Source organism: Sus scrofa, chromosome 4, assembly GCF_000003025.6.
Source record: "Sus scrofa isolate TJ Tabasco breed Duroc chromosome 4, Sscrofa11.1, whole genome shotgun sequence".
NCBI lineage: Eukaryota > Metazoa > Chordata > Mammalia > Artiodactyla > Suidae > Sus > Sus scrofa.
The window spans coordinates 66809624-66828443 of NC_010446.5; the positions used below are offsets into that span (position 1 = coordinate 66809624).

The 18820-nt window shown below is 40.9% G+C and overlaps 1 protein-coding gene across 2 annotated transcripts in view; it reads right to left on the reverse strand.

Annotated features, from left to right (window-relative positions):
* PREX2 (phosphatidylinositol-3,4,5-trisphosphate dependent Rac exchange factor 2) overlaps positions 1-18820 on the reverse strand; it is a 283847-nt gene that overhangs the window by 97212 nt on the left and 167815 nt on the right. For both annotated transcript variants that reach the window (XM_021089269.1, XM_013996689.2), the window contains exons 26-31: positions 11795-11974; positions 8169-8263; positions 6992-7074; positions 6305-6395; positions 5535-5663; positions 3183-3224 (exon numbers count right to left, since the gene is read on the reverse strand). In XM_021089269.1, coding sequence (XP_020944928.1) covers positions 3183-3224; positions 5535-5663; positions 6305-6395; positions 6992-7074; positions 8169-8263; positions 11795-11974 — 620 coding nt within the window. The remainder of the gene's footprint in view (positions 1-3182; positions 3225-5534; positions 5664-6304; positions 6396-6991; positions 7075-8168; positions 8264-11794; positions 11975-18820) is intronic.

Here is an 18820-nt window from a genome sequence, read left to right on the forward strand (position 1 = left end):
TGGGTTAACAATCCGGCATTGCAGTGAGCTGTGGTGTAGGTTGCAGACTCGGCTCGGATCCCGCGTTGCTGTGGCTCTGGCGTAGGCCGGTGGCTGCAGCTCCGATTCGACCCCTAGCCTGGGAACCTCCATATGCCGCGGAAGCGGCCCTAGAAAAGGCAAAAAGACAAAAAAAAAAAAAAAAATTCTCTTACAGGCTACACCTTGTACCCTGGGCCTTCTGGCCGTGGGCCACCCTCCTCCCCTCTCCACCCAGCAAACTCGAAATCATTCTTCTAGAATCAACTCACTGAGCTACTGAAATATTATCTCCCCTTGTGAAATGTCCCCTCTCGTTCAGGAAGTGTGTGGGCTTCTTTGCACCCCCACCCTAACCCTCTACTGGAGGGCTAATGATGCAGCACTGTGAAAGCTTGCCAACATGCTTGTGCTCCCTAATAGGTTGTCAGGACATCACCAGGGGAAATGACATATCGAGATTTATGCTCAAGGACTTTAGAGGCGATAATCTGCTTTTCAACTACCCATCCCACCAATTTTAAACTATGCGATTCTAGGTATCAAATCCCTATTTGTAAAAGAGGGGTTATTCCTATGTCTTAGATGTGCAATAAAGATAAATGGGATACAAACATATAAAGCACTTAGCAAGGTGAAATTAGACAGGGATATTAGTGTGATTCCTCTTTTCTTTAGCATCTAGCATGGTGGCTGGCACATTGGTGCTCCAGTTTTATTGCTGAATAGATTAGGAATATCATGATAAAGAAACAAACCCAGGAGTTCCCGTCATGTCTCAGTGGTTAACAAACCCGGCTAGTAATCATGAGGTTGTGGGTTTGATCCCTGGCCTCACTCAGTGGGTTAAGGATCAGCATTGCCGTGAGCTGTGGTGTAGGTCATAGACATGGCTCGGATCTGGCGTTTCTGTGGCTGTGGTGTAGGCCAGCAGCTATAGCTTGGATTCCACCCCTAGCCTGGGAACCTCCATATGCCATGGGTGCAGCCCTTAAAGAAAGAAAGAAAGAAAGAAAGAAAGAAAGAAAGAAAGAAAGAAAGAAAGAAAGAAAGAAAGAAAGAAAGAAAGGAAGAAACCCAGCAAGTGAGCTCCCAGCAAAAACATACAGAACTTCTTTTTTGCTTTTAATTATGCAGCTGTTTGAAATTCATGTATCCATCCTTTACCAAAATTATTCTCATTCATCATTTTTATTAATAAGAACTATAGCAAGAATCATAACAGCTGCCTCCAGTTTCTAGTAAAAGAAGAGAAGCAAGAGTTCTCTTTTTTGTGACAGCTTGTTTGTTATTTGGAAGATAAGAATTCCCCTGTAGAGGGAATACACTCAAAACAAATGGATTTTAATCTATCAAAGGCTTCCGTTTCATTTCAGTATTTAAGCATCTACTTAAATTCATCTTCCACAAACATGTTTTAAAATATTAACACATCACTGAATCTCAGCTATTTAAAAAGCTCAAGTTCCATAGCAAGCTTGCTGACAAAGAAAGAATGAGATGGTTTCCTAGATATGCAAGTAATCCATCATTATCCTGAGACTGTAGGGAAAAGAAAGCAAAATAAACAAGGAAACAAAAAGAGAATGGACAGAGAGACAGGAATAAAAGCAATTAGGCATAATATTTAGCAGACACAGGCTACTCTTTGCAAGAGAAAAGCATAATTTTGTAGCTAACAATATGGAGTAATTTGGCTATGGTTGGTACCATTCAAATTTCATAGAGAAAAAAAAGTGGGTAAATTAAATAGGAAAAAGGAGAATTATGATAGGAATAGAAAAATAAAACTGAAATGAAAATAAGAATGCCCACCTGAATATTAATAAATAAAGCAATGCATTCCAGGACCACTTCTGGAATTGTAGAACTAACTTTGCATTCCAAATTGGCAGAACTAACTTTCTATTTCAAAACTGCCACTTAGTATTTACAATAGATGCCCAATAAGGCATCTATTCAGCTAATCTTCCAGTTGCTCCAAAATATGTGTTAACTGACTACCATTTGCTAGTTATTATTATTCTGCTTGAATGTAGATTTCTTCATCTTTAAGACTGTGGAAACAATAATATTCTCACAGAGTAGTTGGGAAAACTCAATGAAATCCATAAAAATGGGTTCCACCAACTATGCTGCCTTTATGAAAGCTCAAAAAATGTAAGCTGATTATTTTTTGAAACATTTTAATGGAACCAGTTCTAGGACAATAGGCATAGAGCTGTGGTTGGACCCACAGATTTCTGAGCATTGTCCATAGTAAAGACCTGGTCGTGTTGACATTAGGGTTGTCTGCTTCAGTCGCCCAGTTTTTGTTATTATTATTAGTCAGTCAAACCCAATCCTCAAATAAAAAAGCCCTCTTGGTTAATATGGCTCATCCATTCATTTATAATTTAAATTTTCCAAGTGTGGTAGACTGTAAACGTGGCCACAAATTCTTCCTCTCTCTGTGCCATGCCCTTCTAATATGATTTAGACTGAGATCAGAAACAGACTCATAGACATAGAGAATAGACTTGTGGTTGCCAAGGGGGAGGGGGGAGAGTGAGATGAACAGGGATTTGGGGGTTAGATGCAAACTATTACATTCAGAGTGGATAAGCAATGAGGTCCTCTTGATAGCACAGGGAACTAGATCCAATCTCTTGGGATAGAACATGATGGAAGGTAGGAGAAAAAGAATGTACATAAATATGACTGCGTCCCTATGCTGTACAGCAGAAATTGACATAACACTGTAAATCAACTGTACTCCAGTAAAAATAAAATAAAATTTTAAAAAAAGCACAGACTATTTCTCCTTGAATCTGAGACTGCCTACATCCTTGTTTATAAACAAAAGTTAATGTTTCACAGTAAAACCTATTTGTACAATTAACTTTACCAAAACCTGTTCCCTTTCTCCTTTTTAATTATATTTTGTATTAATATATTTTTATATGTTTTCATGCTTTTACCTGTAATTAAAAATGAGCATATGAGTTATGTTTCTATCAAAACTAAGTGTTTTTTTTTTTTTTAAATCTGTGCAAGGCTTTAGAGAAGGTAGAGATATTTCCATCTATTTTATAAACAGTTGAAGGCACTGCCTTCATATCATAGGACATCTAAGGTCATGGGCTACAATCATTCCAAATAGTAAAAATAATGTAAAATATTACCTGAATATTCAAGAAGAGCCAGGAGTATCCTACACTTTACCTCTGCAGAGAAAGCAAACATACCAGCCAGTTGTTCAGTCTTTTTCTGCAACAAACATCACATTTTAACTGTGAAGTAAAAATTAACCCAACCAAGTTCCTGTCGTGGTGCAGCAGAAATGAATCCAACTAGAAACCATGAGGTTGTGGGTTTGACCCCTGGCCTCGCTCAGTGGGTTAAGGATCCAGCGTTGCTGTGGCTGTGGCTGTGGTGTAGGTCAACGGCTACAGCTCTGATTAGACCCCTAGCCTGGGAATCTCCACATGCTGCAGGTGCCACCCTAAAAAGCAAAAAACGAGAACAAAATAAAAATTTTAAAATAAATTAAAAAATGAAAATTAGCACAACCTTTTTACCTTAGATGATAAAAATCCCATCCATTCTCTTGACAGGTTATTTTTGCCTATCTACCTACACACATTCTACTCACTGCTCAAGGCCCTAAAATCTCTTCCAGAATCTGAATTATATGAGTTAGTGAAACAATTCAAATCCTACCACCTCCATAGGTCATCCTAGCTATTGTAGCTTATATGGTGGTCTCCAAAGCCTACAGCATTATGGTCTTGATCAACAAACTGTCAAAAGAGTACTGTTAATTATTTACACTTGTGAAGATTATAGATATAATATACAAGTACTAGATAATATAATGTATAAATATATTAAAATAAATATGCATGTAGGGTATATTATATTGTGGATCATATTGTGCATTACTTGTTAGATATATATATTCATATATACTATGAGTATACACACACACACACAGTGTGCCTTTCTTATCATTAGGTCAAGATACTTCCCTAAATGACAGAAAAAAATGAAATTAATAGACCCATCTATTGCATACCAGTTTTGTCATTTTTAGAAAATTCTTACTCTACATTGAGTCTCAACTCACTCCTTCATAAGTGATGATAACATCTATCTTATCTATTTTATAGGACTGTGTATAAAAAAATGGGAATTTTATATTGAAAGCCTTGGGAAATTATTTAAAGCACTCTGTACCTGTGAAGCACTATTATTATTGCAATCTGGATCTGGCTAAAGCTGGCATAGAAGTCTTTGAAGAGAGTCTTAAAAATATTTTTTAAAAAGTTCAGTAGTTCCTGTTGTGGTACAGTAGAAATGAATCCAACTAGTATTCATGAAGATGCAGGTTTGATCCCTGGCCTAGCTCAGTGGGTTGGGGATCCAGCATTGCCATGAGCTGTGGTGTAGGTCACAGACGAGGCTTGGATCCCTTGTTGCTGTGGCTCTAGCGTAGGCCAGCAGCTATAGCTCCAATTCGACCCCTAGCCTGGGAACTTCCATATGCCGCAGGTACAGTCCTAAAAAAGCAAAAAAATTAAAAAAAAATAAAAGTTAATAGTCAAGGGAGTAAATACATTTTCTAGGAGTGGGAAATACTGCTAGCAAGGGGCTGTAGTAGAGAATAAATATCAAACAATCTAGCACTATGGACATTTTGGACCAAATAATGCTTTGCTGGGAGGGACTGGCTGGTACCTTGTAGGATGTTTAGTAGCAGCTCTGGCCTCTACCCAGTAGATGCCAGTAGCAAACCCATGATTGGGACACTGAAAACTTTCTAGATGTTGCCAACCACTGGTCTAATACTGGGAAGAAAATCACTGCATTAGACTTGATTAAAAATTTAAACAAATGTCTCATTTCATCTTTTTCACCATAACCATCTTGGAAATGCTCAGGATTTTCTCCTTAGTAACTCTGACCCTGAACAACACACAATCAGATTCGCTGGAGTTGTCGCGAAGTTTGACATCTCCAATTAGAGGTTGTACCAGGTATAGGACGTGGAGTAAACAATCTCACACTTGCTAACAAACAACTTAGACAAACCCTTCTGGGAGAGAAACTTAAAACCTAATGATGCTACCTATCTAATTATTTTATTTCTCGCGATTCACAATAGATTTTTTTTAGACTTCCCATGAAATGCAGCTTCATGCCTTTGGCGAATCCTTTAGAAATATGTGTGGTATTTTTCATACTGTGAAATATGAAACTCCATCTATTTTCCTAAGTGAGAGCCCTTATTTTATTCATTGAGAATATTCTCTGTGATACAGTCCACACGGTTTAGATTCTCGGAACACAAGGTTCTGCAATCTGATTCCTTCTTTCCCTCCTCTGCCCTCACTCACCCTTTTTGGTCCTTTTATTTTCCTCATAAGATGAACCACTGCAAAAAGTAATCAGGGCACAACTGAACTTAGGGGTTTAATGGGTTTTTAAACGAGCATTGCTAATGTCATGCGATGTTCTTTGCTTGTCATCCTGACCTTCAACAAATTTTCTGATGTTCTGAGCAAGATTCCGGACGCTGCTGGGAAGATTCCAAGGATCTTGCTTGATGTGAAGCCTTAACCTTTTTGGACAACTCAGTTTTGGTTCCATTTCCTGCTGAAACTCTAAATAAACACAGAAAAGTGCTCTTAAGTCTCAACCATTTACCAGTTCACAAGCCCATAAACTACAGAATCCTTTTTCTTTCATTCCTGTGGTCCTCACCTAGCATCATGACAGTAATTTCTTGAGCTCTATCACAGAAAAAAAAAAAATCTGTTAAATCTAAAATCTAAATCATATTATTGTCTTCTTATATGTGTTTACACACAGGAGCAAATTTAGATAAAAACTCGCTTTCAACATCCCAAAATGGATGTCAGAAAGCAGTAGCTCTAGGGCTTGGTTCTGCCTGGCAACCCCCATGCCCAAAGCCCAGTCTCCACCACTGGGCTACCACCGAGTAGGCATGAAGCCTGATTTCAGCAAAAGCGACTCAGCACTTAAAGCTCTTCAATTAACTCATTTGGTTTGGCCCCTATGGGCATTAAACTTTTTAAAGTTTCAAAGAAATCTAAAAGGTCCTATACTGGTTTATATATATATATATATGTATTCAACAATTGTCAAAATGGAAGTAGTATTAAGTGAATTGTGAAACTTGAGTAACCAGAACTTTTCTTCTCATGCCATGCTTTTGCTGCAATTACACTGTCTCCCACTTTTGTTTCCCAATTACCTCTAATAGTCACCTTTTAAACCTTACCTTGTAATCCTCGACCCGGCGTCAGGTACTTGGTTTGCTCAAAGGCTCTCACAACAGCTTGGCCTTTCAGGAGATTGGTAATGGAATCCACCTATCATGACAGCAGACATGTCTAAGAGTTTCCTCACTTCTCATTATGCATAAAAGATATTTCCAAGAGCAAGTTTTGTAAAATAACCTTTTTTTTCCCTTAAAGCAACCATTATTTTTGAAATCCCATGCTGCTAGCAAAATCTATCTTTAAATATATATTGGGATAAACTCAGTTAATAACATTTACAATGACATCTCTTACTAGCCTACCCTATATTCATACAAAATATAAATTCACTTTACCAAAGGGGTAGGAGTTCTAGAATTATTTAAAAAACAAAAAACTTAAAAGTTACCATAATCCCTTTCAAAGTGGTAAAGAGTTCTACACTATGATTTTTGGTTATAGATATACATTTTTTTTAAAAATGCACAATACCCACATATATGAGCACCAAGATAATCTTGTGCTTCTTGAAATTAGGGATGAAGTTGAGCCAGAAATGTCATAAAGGAATATGAAAACCCACAAAGAAAGAATAAAAAGAATAGGTGGAAGCCTTTTCTTCTAACTCCAAACTTCTTTTCCTATGCCTGAAAAGGACATTCCTGATGGTTTTGTGAAAAAAATACCCACGCCTGTCCCAGCCGTACCTGGCTGAAAAGATGCTCAAGGCAACTGTGTATCTTGTCCTGCTTATCATGTGAAATGCGAACATTCAGGGGAAGTTCATCACCTAAATATAAAAAAAAAACCAAACATTTACCTTATGTTTAACATTCCAAAGCACTTTAATGTAAATAAAGTAAAAAAGAATTCAACACGAGCTATTATTCCATTCATTAGTCCTCATGTTTGGAAAAAGAATCCCCAAAGCTGTAATAGCTATTAGACAGCAGATGATTGCTCCTTCGAAGCCGAGGGGAAAGCAGAGTGTCGCACAGGAAGGAACCCTGTGGTACCCACGTTAATGCTTCTTTCAGATGGTGCATTTTTCTAATGGTCGAATAGTTGGAAGAAACTGCCTATTTCAAATTTAAGACTTTTCCTGGTTGCATGCAAAGTCTTTGGAGCATACACAAAATAAAACATTTGTAAAATATTTATATCTTCTTCTTTATATCTTTTTCTTGTCACCCCTTTCCCCATCACCCACACGTCAGGCTGGCTCAAGAGCTGCTGCTGTCTTAAAATCCTGTTTCAAAGCCCACACCCCACCCCTCAACATACATTGTCAGCAATGCCCCCTGTCCCAGTAAAACTTACTTCCTGTGTCCCCATTATCCTTCACAGTATCAGAGAAAGATCATAGGTAGTTCCCGCTGCGGCACAGTGGAAACGAATCTAACTAGGAACTATGAGGTTGCGGGTTCCATTCCTGGCCTCTCTCAATAGGTTAAGGATCCGGCGTTGCCTTGAGCTGTGGTGTAGGTCGCAGATGCAGCTTGGATCTGGCATTGCTGTGGCTCTGGCGTGGGCTGGCAGCTACAACTCCAATTTGAGCCCTAGCCTGGGAACCTCATATGCTGCCGGTGTGGCCCTCGAAAAGACAAAAAAAGACCCCCCCCCCAAAAAAAAAGAAAGGACAAGAAAGATCATAAAACATCTCATATTCACAGAAAAATTAGTTCGTTTCTTCCATCTTTAAAAAAAAAAATCACTCTGTCTATAAAGGGATAGGGAAATTAACTTTTGCAAGCAGGTAAAGCCAAAAGGCAAGGTATGTGGCCACCGAGGCTGGCTGAAAAAAAGGAAAAACGTACAAGGATAAAGACCAATTCATCCTTTAAGCCTAGCATCAAAAAACTCACGTGCCTTCACCAAACGCACCTGAGTCCATCTCGTCACTGTGGAAATACGAGCTGCATTGGCTGCTACAGATGCTGGTGAAGGAGGCAATGGAATTCCGGTTGCTGTTGCAGTCGCTGGAAGAATGAAGATGTCACTGTAACTGTGCCCTTGACAAAGCTTCCCTCCACTTCTTATGGGATAAATGTATTATGACACAGTGACATTTATGAAGATGCTTTATAGACATGTATGTGAAAGATACATTTGTTCAACTCACATATTATCTTACTTTGATTGGGGGGCACTCCTGCAGCATGTGGAAGCTCCCGGGACAGGTATCAAACTTGAGCCACAGCAGTGACAATGCAGGATCCTTAAACAACTAGGCCACCAGAGAGTTCCCAATTATCTTATTTTTAAAAAAGGATCTTAGAAGTTCCTGTTGTGGCTCAGTGGGTTAAGAATCCAACTAGTACCCATGAGGATGCAGGTTTGACCACTGGTGGCCTCGATCATTGGGTTAAGGATCCAGCACTGCCACAAGCGGAGGCATAGATCTCAGATGCAGCTCAGATGTGGCATTGCTGTGGCTGTTGGCACAGGCCAGCAGCTGTAGCTCAGATTCAACCCCTAACCTGGGAACTTCCATACACCATGGGTGCTGCTCTAAAAAGAAAAAAAAAGGGGGGGGATCTTACGTTCAATCATATTTCAAATTTTCTTAAATCATATTATCTAATCCTAAATGAATTATTCATTTATTTAATTTTTTTTCTTTTTATGGCCACACCTGCAGCATATGGAAGTTCCCAGGCTAGGACTTGAATTGGAGCTGCAGCTGCAGGCCTACACCACAGCCATACCAATGCTGGATCTGAGGCGCATCTATGACCTTTTGGCAATGGCGGATCCTTAACCCACCAAGCAAGGCCATGGATGGAACCCTCATCCTCATGGAGACTACGTCAGGATCTTAATCCATGGAGCCACAACGGGAACTCCATAAATGAATTTTTTAAATGTGTAGTTATATACTGGAGTCAAACAAAACTTCAAATTCATCATAATCCATTTGATGGTATAGACCTGGAGTTGACTGGTTAAGAGAGAAAAAGTCTGGTTTCATGATTTCAGCCTTTCAACATTTTTCCGGTAACTTAAATGATAACTTATCAATTGTGCTCTGAGCTCCTCCACCAGGAAGATGGCACCTTGTCTCCACCCCAATGCCCAGCACAGGACATCACACCAGGTAAGTGCTTGATAATAGTGAACATCGAGGGAAAGAAAGATTGAAATGTTTGTTTATGAATATGGACACAAGACAGATTTCAGGAATAGTGCAGGAAACAAAATATTTGTTTTCCTTTCAAAATAAGTAAAAAAGACTCAGCTTTAAATTTATATTTAAGGAGTTCCCATCATGGCTCAGCAGTTAATGAACCTGACTAACATCCATGAGGACTCGGGTTCCATCCTTGGCCTCATTCAGTGGGTTAAGGATCTGGCATTGCCATGAGCTGTGGTGTAGGTCAAAGACATGGCTCAGATCCTGAGTTGCCGTGGCTGTGGTGCAGGCTGGCAGCTACAGCTCTGATTGGACCCCTAGCCTGGGAACCTCCACATGCCATGTGTTTGGTCCTAAAAAGCCAAAAAAAAAGAGACCAAAAATAAAATAAATAAATAAATTTATATTTAAAAGTCCTGTTTTATCCTAGAGGGAATCCAAGAGTGATTTAAATTATCTGATGACTAGATTTTGAGGTAAGAAAGTATTTTCATTTTAATTATTTACTGATTGATTGATCTTTTGCTTTTTAGGGCCACACTTGTGGTATATGGAAGTTCTCAGGCTAGGGGTTAAGTTGGAGCTATGGCTGTTGGCCTATACCACAGTTATAGCAACACAGGATTCAAGCCACATCTGCGACCTACACCACAGCTCACAGCAACTTCAGATCCCCGACCCACTGAGCGAAGCCAGGGATCAAACATGCATCCTCATGGGTACCTGTCAGTTTCATTTCCACTGAGCTAAGATGGGAACTCCAAGAAAGTATTTTTAGATCTGTACTTTCCCTTTGGAAGAAACCACAGGTTCTTATTCAAGATCATACTGGTCTCCTTAGAAGCTCAAAAAAAAAAAAAAAAAAAAAAAAAAGAAATGGTAAAAATGAATGGTTTCATATATTATTAAATTCCTAGCTATAATTAATGCATGTATTCATTGAAATCCTTTTCACATAGAAGCTGGAACAGTAGAGTGGTTAATCAACTGTGAGCCAGAGCACCTGACTTCATAGGTAAATTGTATGACTCCTGTGGGCCTCAGCTTCCTTAGATATAAAATGCAGTTAATATCCGAACCTGCCACAGAGGCTCATGGGAGGAATTATGTGAAAACATCCTGTTCCCCCGTGTGTCTGGTAAAAATATGTTTTTAATGTGAGCTATTAGTTTGTGGTAAATATCGCTGGTGAGACAACTTTGATTTTATAGTAATTGCTAAATAGCTTTTCATTGTAAAACACTGTGTAATGAATAAGAGAGAATAAGACAGTTTCAGTCTTCAGTTAATGTGAATAAAACGGGAGGTTCTGAAGCTGCACACGCAGCACACAAGGCAGGTTACACCAGCTTCAGGGAGGTGTCCAGAGATGTGAGGATTCAAAGGGGGGAAAAAACATTCAATGAAGGGAGTTCACCGGAGGAACCATCACTCAAGCATCTGCTAAGAAGATGACCACAGAGTTTGGAGGGAAGGCGTTATGGGTTGCACTGCATCCGAGTCCAAATTCGTACGTCCAGCACTCCGTATCCCAGAACATGACCTTATTTGGAGGGAGGGTCTTTACAGAGGTAATCAAGTTAAAATGAGTCATTAGTGGGGACCTTGATCCAGTATGACTGGTGTTCTTATAAGAGGAAATCTGGACATGGTGACATGCTTGGGAGAAAAAGGATGGGAAGAGACAGAGGGAGAAGATAGTCATCTGCAAGCCAAGAAGAGAGACGGGGACAGAGCCTTCCTTCACTGCCCTTGCAGAGAACCAGCCCAGCTGACACCTGGATTTCGGACTGTCAGCCCTAGTACTGTAAGATCATAAATAAACAACTTCTGCTCTTCGAGCCACCCAGTTCTTGGTTCTCTCTGACTGCAGTCCTACCTACATTGTACAGAAGACATGTAGAGGAGAAAAAATGCACAAAGCTGGTCAGAGAGGCTAGCAAAAGAACCAAATCCACTGGCTGCGCACATAGAATAAAAGGAGGAGAAACAAGATGAAAAGAACTCCTATTCCGCACCCAACAGTCCAATCATCAGAAACCGATATTCTCCAAAAAAGCTGTTAATGCAGGCACAACGCACTTATTTGCCATACATGTTACACAATCCATTAGAGAACAACAAATCTCCCAAATTAGGTCCACCCAGCTGGAGAATAAAAAGTAATAACCAAATTACTCAGGTAACTAAAGGGAAGACATTTGAAAGACGGTGACGTGTCACTTCACTTTGTCTAGGATGAGTAACAGCCAGCGGTTATTTCGTGGGAATAATAAACAAAAACAACAGTCAAAATTTTTTTTCAAGACCTTTGTGATAAATGCAGAGTCATATTTGACTTGGTTGATGAGATGAGTTTCAGGAATGAATGAATTACCTGTACGAGTCCCTGTTGCTGATGGTGTCATGACCCGAATCTTCCTGCTCATCTCCGACCATGTTAAAACAGACGCGTTTGCTGTTTCTCTCTCCCTTCTCGTTGTCACTGTCTGCTGGAGCTATGGACTCAGATGCCTTACGTTCCAATTTAGGAGAATGTGTTATCGAGGACAGAAGGCTTCAATGGGATGTGAAGAAAACAAAAAAGAGTAAGTACACATTTTCACACTGGCAGTGACAGATAACTACCTTGCTTGTTGAATATGACAAGTGGACAGATGTTTCTAGAGTGCTTCTTCTGTGTTTCACCTGAAATTAATATCTGATTGCCTAAAAAGCCTGTCGTTCAAAGTTCACTCTCTCCTCGCAGCATCAATAGTAGAAATGGCACACGACTTGGATGAGAAAGCTGTGTTCAAATCCAGGTTCTGCCCCTGATTAGCTGTGTTATCCTAGCAAACTCTGGCAGTGCTCTTTGACACCTATGAAATGTAGACAACAGGACCAGCCAGCCCACAGGGTTGCTGTGGGAAAGGAGTGCAACATAGTGTGGGTTCACAATGAGCGTCACCTTGCCTCTCTGCCATTGTTACTGCTGTCACCACCATATGAAAATACTTGGAAACTTCGAAATGTTACCAGGTATTAAAACAAACACTAAATGGGTTTAAATCTCCTCGCTGGCTTGCCCTCAGATATCAGAAACCCAACCACCTGCCTCCTCCCACCTTGGGAGTTTCCCCAGGGCTTTCTCTATTTGTTAGGAAGAATATCACACTCATGCAAACAGGAGTCCTGCCCATCGTGACCCTAAGATGCTAAACGGAGTCACATGTCAGGTGAAGACAGGAGGCAGCAAAGGCCAACCCAATATCATCCACAATCCAGCCATCAAGAAACATCATGAATCTGCATAAAGCTCTTCCACTGGGCTCAAGGCTCAAATGCACTTTCAGACTTTGAACTGGCCTAACATTTACTACAGACTCTGAGTTGCACTGATTCCACTAGGCTGAATGTTTGGCCATAAACAGTTCTTATGAGAATTGTCTAACTCAAATGACACAAAAATGGAATTGGGTTTACTATCAAACAATGTGTTACGAAATTTGCAAAACAAACTGAACCGTATCTGAACAAACAGCATGGCTGCCCCAGCCAGCGACTGATCGCCTTCTCATTTACCAAATGAGATGACATTCTGTTCTATTCAGCAGCACGTATGCACATTTCTTGACGTTCATTTTTCCATAGCAAGGCTATGTTTGTTTTACCTCAAGACCATGAAAATGTCTTGTATCTCTTATTCATATCCCATAATGTCATATCCAATGCTGTGCATTGAGTAAATATGTGTACGGTACCACGCATTGCCCTTGGTGCTGTGCATACAGTTTACAAAACAAACACAAGTCCCTGCCCTCCTGGAGCTTAAATTCTACAGGGAGGAAACAAACAAGAAAGAAACTGTGTGGTATGTCACGTGGTGACAAATATTGAGGAGAAAAATAAAAAAAGAGAAAGAAGCCGGGGCTGCAACTTCAAATAGTGTCACCAGGTAAAGTCACTGTGAGATGAGAGGTGAATAATATTTCAGATGATAGCTGAATACTATTTTGGCATTTTACAGTTTTTAGACAGCAGGAAAATCAGGAAGCTGTGTTAGATGGCTCAGGACCCCACGAAGCTATGAATTATTTTAAACACGTTCTTTCTATTTGGAAAGATACTTTTATGTCTCACAAGACAGACTGTGTATTTCTTCACTCCCTCCGCCCAAAAGATTAAAGCATTAGATGAACTTCAATTACCCAAGCTGTGTACTGCACAGAGAGATGAACTCTGCATAGCAAAGAGGAAAGAGATGCAGGAGTTCTCATTCTGCAAGGAGTCCTCTGTGCTTTATGTATCTTTAAATTAGGAGTCATGGGGCTCAGTCTACACACTTTTTTCAAAGCTCTCTGAATTGTATTCATATATTTGCTTTTCATTTTAAACAGCTGCAGTCAGGTTTACACTGACCCTGTGGGAACAAGTGTTGGGCTCACAAGCAAATGATGGAAAAACAGTGTTTCTGACATAGCGTTTTTTGTATAACATTTCTAAATTCCTATAAGTAATAAAATGCATAAAGCTGAATATTGGTGCTCACAGGAATATTTTCCTTTGCTTTTGCTCGTCTACAGGGTGAGGCTCCCTCCAATCGCTTATAGGTCCATTGATTCTGAGTTAACATCCTGAGCCTACTGTCGGCCAGTTCAATCTCTGACTGATGCTCTGATGAACAGAGATTTTTGTTTGTAGTGGATTGCTTCTACCTGTGTATTTTCCATTAAATAGAGACGAAATGTCATCATCTTCTTCATCACAGCTAATATTTGCTGAACTCCTGTCACAGACGCTATGCTAAGAACCTAAGAGGTTATTAATTCATTCAATTGCAAAACCACCCTATAAAGTGTGTATCATTTTTATCATCATTACTGTTATCCTCATTTTAGAGATGGGGTGAGCGAGACACATGCACATACAAATACTCTGCAAACTAAGCAGAACGCCCTCTCCCTGGGTATCACTCATCACTCTGGAGGGTGGAGGCGGTCATGAGAGCTGCCCACCACCCCCATGGGTGCTGCACGTGACTGGGTGGGCCCCCTCCCCCAGCGAGGGTAGGGGTGACCACGTGTCTTGCTTATGCCAATGCAATGTGAGTGGAGGTGACACAGAACCCTCCCAGGTGGAAGGCTTTATGCACGTGTGCTCTCTGCCTCATGCCCTCTTCCTCCTGTGACAACCTGTGACATTCTAGCCCTAGAGGCTCTGCCCACCTGGACCTTGAGTGAGGTCATCCTGGAGCAGAGACCCTGTGACCCAGATGGATGTGGAAAGTGAGCAAGACAAAACTTTTCTGTTTCATCTGTGAGGTTTTAGACTTTTTGTTAACAGTGAAAGGGGTTTCAAAATGAAACAACTGTATAGAAAGCAGGATGTCTTGAGGAGTAAGACATGAGTGACTAGGACTCAGGAGTGTTGCTTGGTCCTAGGGAAGCAGGCATAGCCTCTTCATAGATCAGCTGTCAGCTGATACTTGAGTTCCTAGGAGGCTGGCCAGGCTGACCTCAGGAGCAGGGCTGGCCAGGCAGAGGGGTGTCACATTCCAAAATTGGAAAGAAGCTAGTGCAGCGGGAGCTCATGGGAACGGGCTTGGAGAGGGGGATGGGGGCAAATCGGGTAGGGAGGTGCAGACCAAAGCAATACATCTGGTACTACTTTTGTTGCACTGCAACTCCATCACATGGTTTTGAGCAGGGGACCAGTGCAATTTACCCTGACAGACCCCTCTGGCACCTGCTGAATGGAGAATGTATTTGATGGAGAGGCACAGCTGGAAACTCTTCTGCTGGTCTAATGATGGTGACCCAGTCTAAGGTGAGGCGGTGGACACATCCTGAGGTTTAACTGACAGAACTCACAAGGTACTGGAGGTGAAAGGGAAGGAAACAGAAGGATCAAAGATGATACCTAGATTCTGACTTGATAAACCGAGGAGATGGAGACTACTTTACTGAGAAGGGGGGTGACCTTGATGGCGGCTCGGCAGGAGGGCAGCTGGGGGCGGGCGGGGGGGGGGGGTCCCAAGCAGACATGGGTTTCAGAAACAAATCTAAGTTTGAGGTGTCTTTGATACAGCCCAGTGGTTCATAACCCAACCCATAGCTAGACTGGGAGAAGGGGAAATGTCAGACTCTGAATTGGCATAAAACTTGCTACAGACTCTGAGTCACACGGATTCCACCAGGCTGAGTGTTTGGCCATAAAACGGTTCTTATTAGAATTAACTCAAAATGACACAAAAATGAAATCAGTCTTTACTATCAAACAAGGTGCCATAAAACTTGCACAACAAATGAAACCATTCCTGAACAAACAGCCCGGGCATGGCTTCTCCAGGCAACAACTGTCTTCTCATTTACCAAACACAGATGCCATTCTGTTCTACTCCACGGCACATATGCACCTTTCTGCGCACCTCATTTTTCCATAGCAAGGCCATGTTTGTTTTACCTCAAGACCATGAAAATGTTTTATACCTCTTACTCATATCCCATAACGTCACATAAGCCCCTATGTAATACCTGTTATTTTTTTTGTGAAACTGTGTCCACTTTAATACATTTAATGCATTTACCAGCAAAATACTTGAGAAAACCTTGGAAGTTAACTCCACCACCAGCCCTGCTGTTCCCATCTGTAACCCCCAGCTCGCTAGCTGTCCTATAATATGTTTTGTCCACCATTCAATCCTGGAATATTTGGCACCTGCAAAGAGAAGTCCATTCTCCAAGTTCCCATCTCCACCAGCCCCCAATACTCCTTATTCATTTCCTTCCCGTGAGACCACACAACCTCAATTTTACAATCCTGTCAAAGGTTTTGGGCACTCCATGAATTACTTTCCCTTTTACTCAGGTCTCATACCTAAGCATCACTAACCAGTAAAGAGCCCATTAAAGGGCAAAAGTATTTAGCTTTCCAAAACGGAAGAGGAATCACAAAGTCTTGACCAAATACTTCTTTTTTTTTTTTTTTTTGCTTTTTTGCTTTTTAGGGCCACATCTGTGGCATATGGAAAGTTCCCAGGTTAGGGGTCAAACTGGAGCTACAGCTGCTGGTCTACACCACAGCCACAGCAACACAGGATCTGAGCCGTGTCTGCGACCTACACCACGGCTCACTGCAATGCCGGATCCTTAACCCACTGAGCGAGGCCAGTGATCAAACCCACATCCTCACGGATACCAGTCAGGTTCGTTACTGCTGAACCACAAAGGCAACTCCTTTATTTTTTTTGGCTTTGACCAAATTCTTAACATCGCCTTATTTCCCGTACTAGATGGCAAATCTGTCTCTAGTTCTATTTTTGGATCTGACAGAGCAGGAGGATATAGTACAATACCTATGTGGTTTTTCTTTTTGGTCTTTAGGGCCACATCTGGGGCATATGGAGGTTCCCAGGCTAGGGGGTCTAATCAGAGCTGTAGCCGCCGGCCTACGCCACAGCCATAGCAACGCCAGATCCGAGTCCTGTCTGTGACCTACACCACAGCTCACGGCAACACCGGATCCTTAACCCGCTGATCGATCGAGGCTGGGGATCAAACCCGCAACCTCGTGGTTCCTGGTTGGACTCATTTCCACTGGGCCACGACGGGAATGCCAGTACCTATGTGTTAAAGGACATTTTATCCTAGAAGCGTTTCCAAGTGACAGGGAAACCAGACTTCATGGTAAAGACCAGGGCCAAGCTCAGCACCAGGCCCTTGCACAGAGGTGCGTGACTTTGAGAAAGGCCAGCAGTGGGAGGTGGTGAAGCAGTGTTCTTAAAACATGGCCAAACCTCTGAGATCTGCCTCTCTACTCTGCAGTGGCAGTTATGTCGGATGAAGAACAATTACTACACAGTGAGAAAACTGTTTAGTAACTAGCGTTTTCAATAATTTGTCCAGCTTGGCTGCACAGCAGCATCTCTGAATGGGGCAGTGGGAATATAGGCACTTGGTCAACTGCACCGTCTTAAAGTGATTATTTTACACGTTGAATTACGTGGCGCATATTTATATTTAGAATTAAATTATTTGGTGCACACAGAGAGCCCAAGGAAGTTTCTCAAATCATTTGCTCATTTCATGTCACTCTCCTAATAAACACGCACAGTTGGTGAAGGCTTTTAGAATAACAGTGGGGAAATCGTAACTAAAAGTAGGTAATCATTTTAAGTAGGTTTTGGGTTAATAAAAATAGCTTAACTCTCTTTCTGAAACTAGCACATTAAATATAAAGCATATTAAACTAAGTAAAGGGAGCGCCTTGGCTCTAACCATTTTCTTGAAAAGACATTCACGTGAGCCTAACTTCTTTTTTTAAAAAAAGTCAATAAATTAACAAAGTCTGGAGAAGTGCCAGGCAGTACTGGGTCATCAATGCATTAGAGACCCAGTCTCCAAGGCAGTGTTCACGCAGGCACATCAATAAACCTGCCATCAACAAAGAACTCATCTGAAAAGGAGGAATAATAATTCTTGGTTTAACTGGAAGCATGGGATTGGTCCAGGTGTTCTCCTAAAACCCCTCGGAGATCTAGGATACAGGATTCAATGCCACCATCTATTGCCTTTTTACTACAGAGTCTTCCTCCTGAACTTTCTAACATACTTCAGGGGAAAAAAAAGAAACTGGTTTCTAGAATATATATAATAAAATCAATTTATTAAATCAAGTAAAATAATGTTCTAAAACATTAACTTCTCTGTAATAAGATCATTCTAAAACAATTCCAAATATCCTACCATTGCTTTTTAAAAAAACCTCACCTGTTCTCTAGGTAACCCCAAACTGTTTAATCTGTCCATAAATGGAGTGGTCACAATATAAGGTAACAAGGATTACAAGTAATTTTTTGAAAACTAGTGAATCAGACAAAGGAAAACACAATTTCAATTCTCAATTAACTCATAAAAATGTCAGAAATAGCAGAGAGCACCTGTTTCATTAGTATAATGTCTAATTACAACAAATGCTTAGAATAAGTTCTCAATATTGCACGTCAAAAGTGAATTATCTGTGGAAGCAGAGATGAGGTGTGTGGACTAAATAATGCACATGCGACAGCAATTGAAATCTGTCCCTTCATAAAGAGAGTACAGCGTCACCTTACTTCCCATACTAGATGGTCCTTATACCATTTTAAGATTCTACTACCTCTGATATAGTCAACAATTTCAGTCCCCTGAGTGACAGGCAAGCATGTCAAGCACTAGACTGATGGCTTTTCATATTCATTTTCATAATTTTCATCACAAACATATAACTTTTTTTATTATTCACCCCCATTCTATACCTGCAAAACTGAGCTGCCTCAAATCCCACATTATTTTGACAACCCAGAGCTGCCTTGACTACATGTGATGCAGTCTCACACACCGCCATGTGACAGAACAGCCCCCAGAGTTCAGCCAATTCTCCA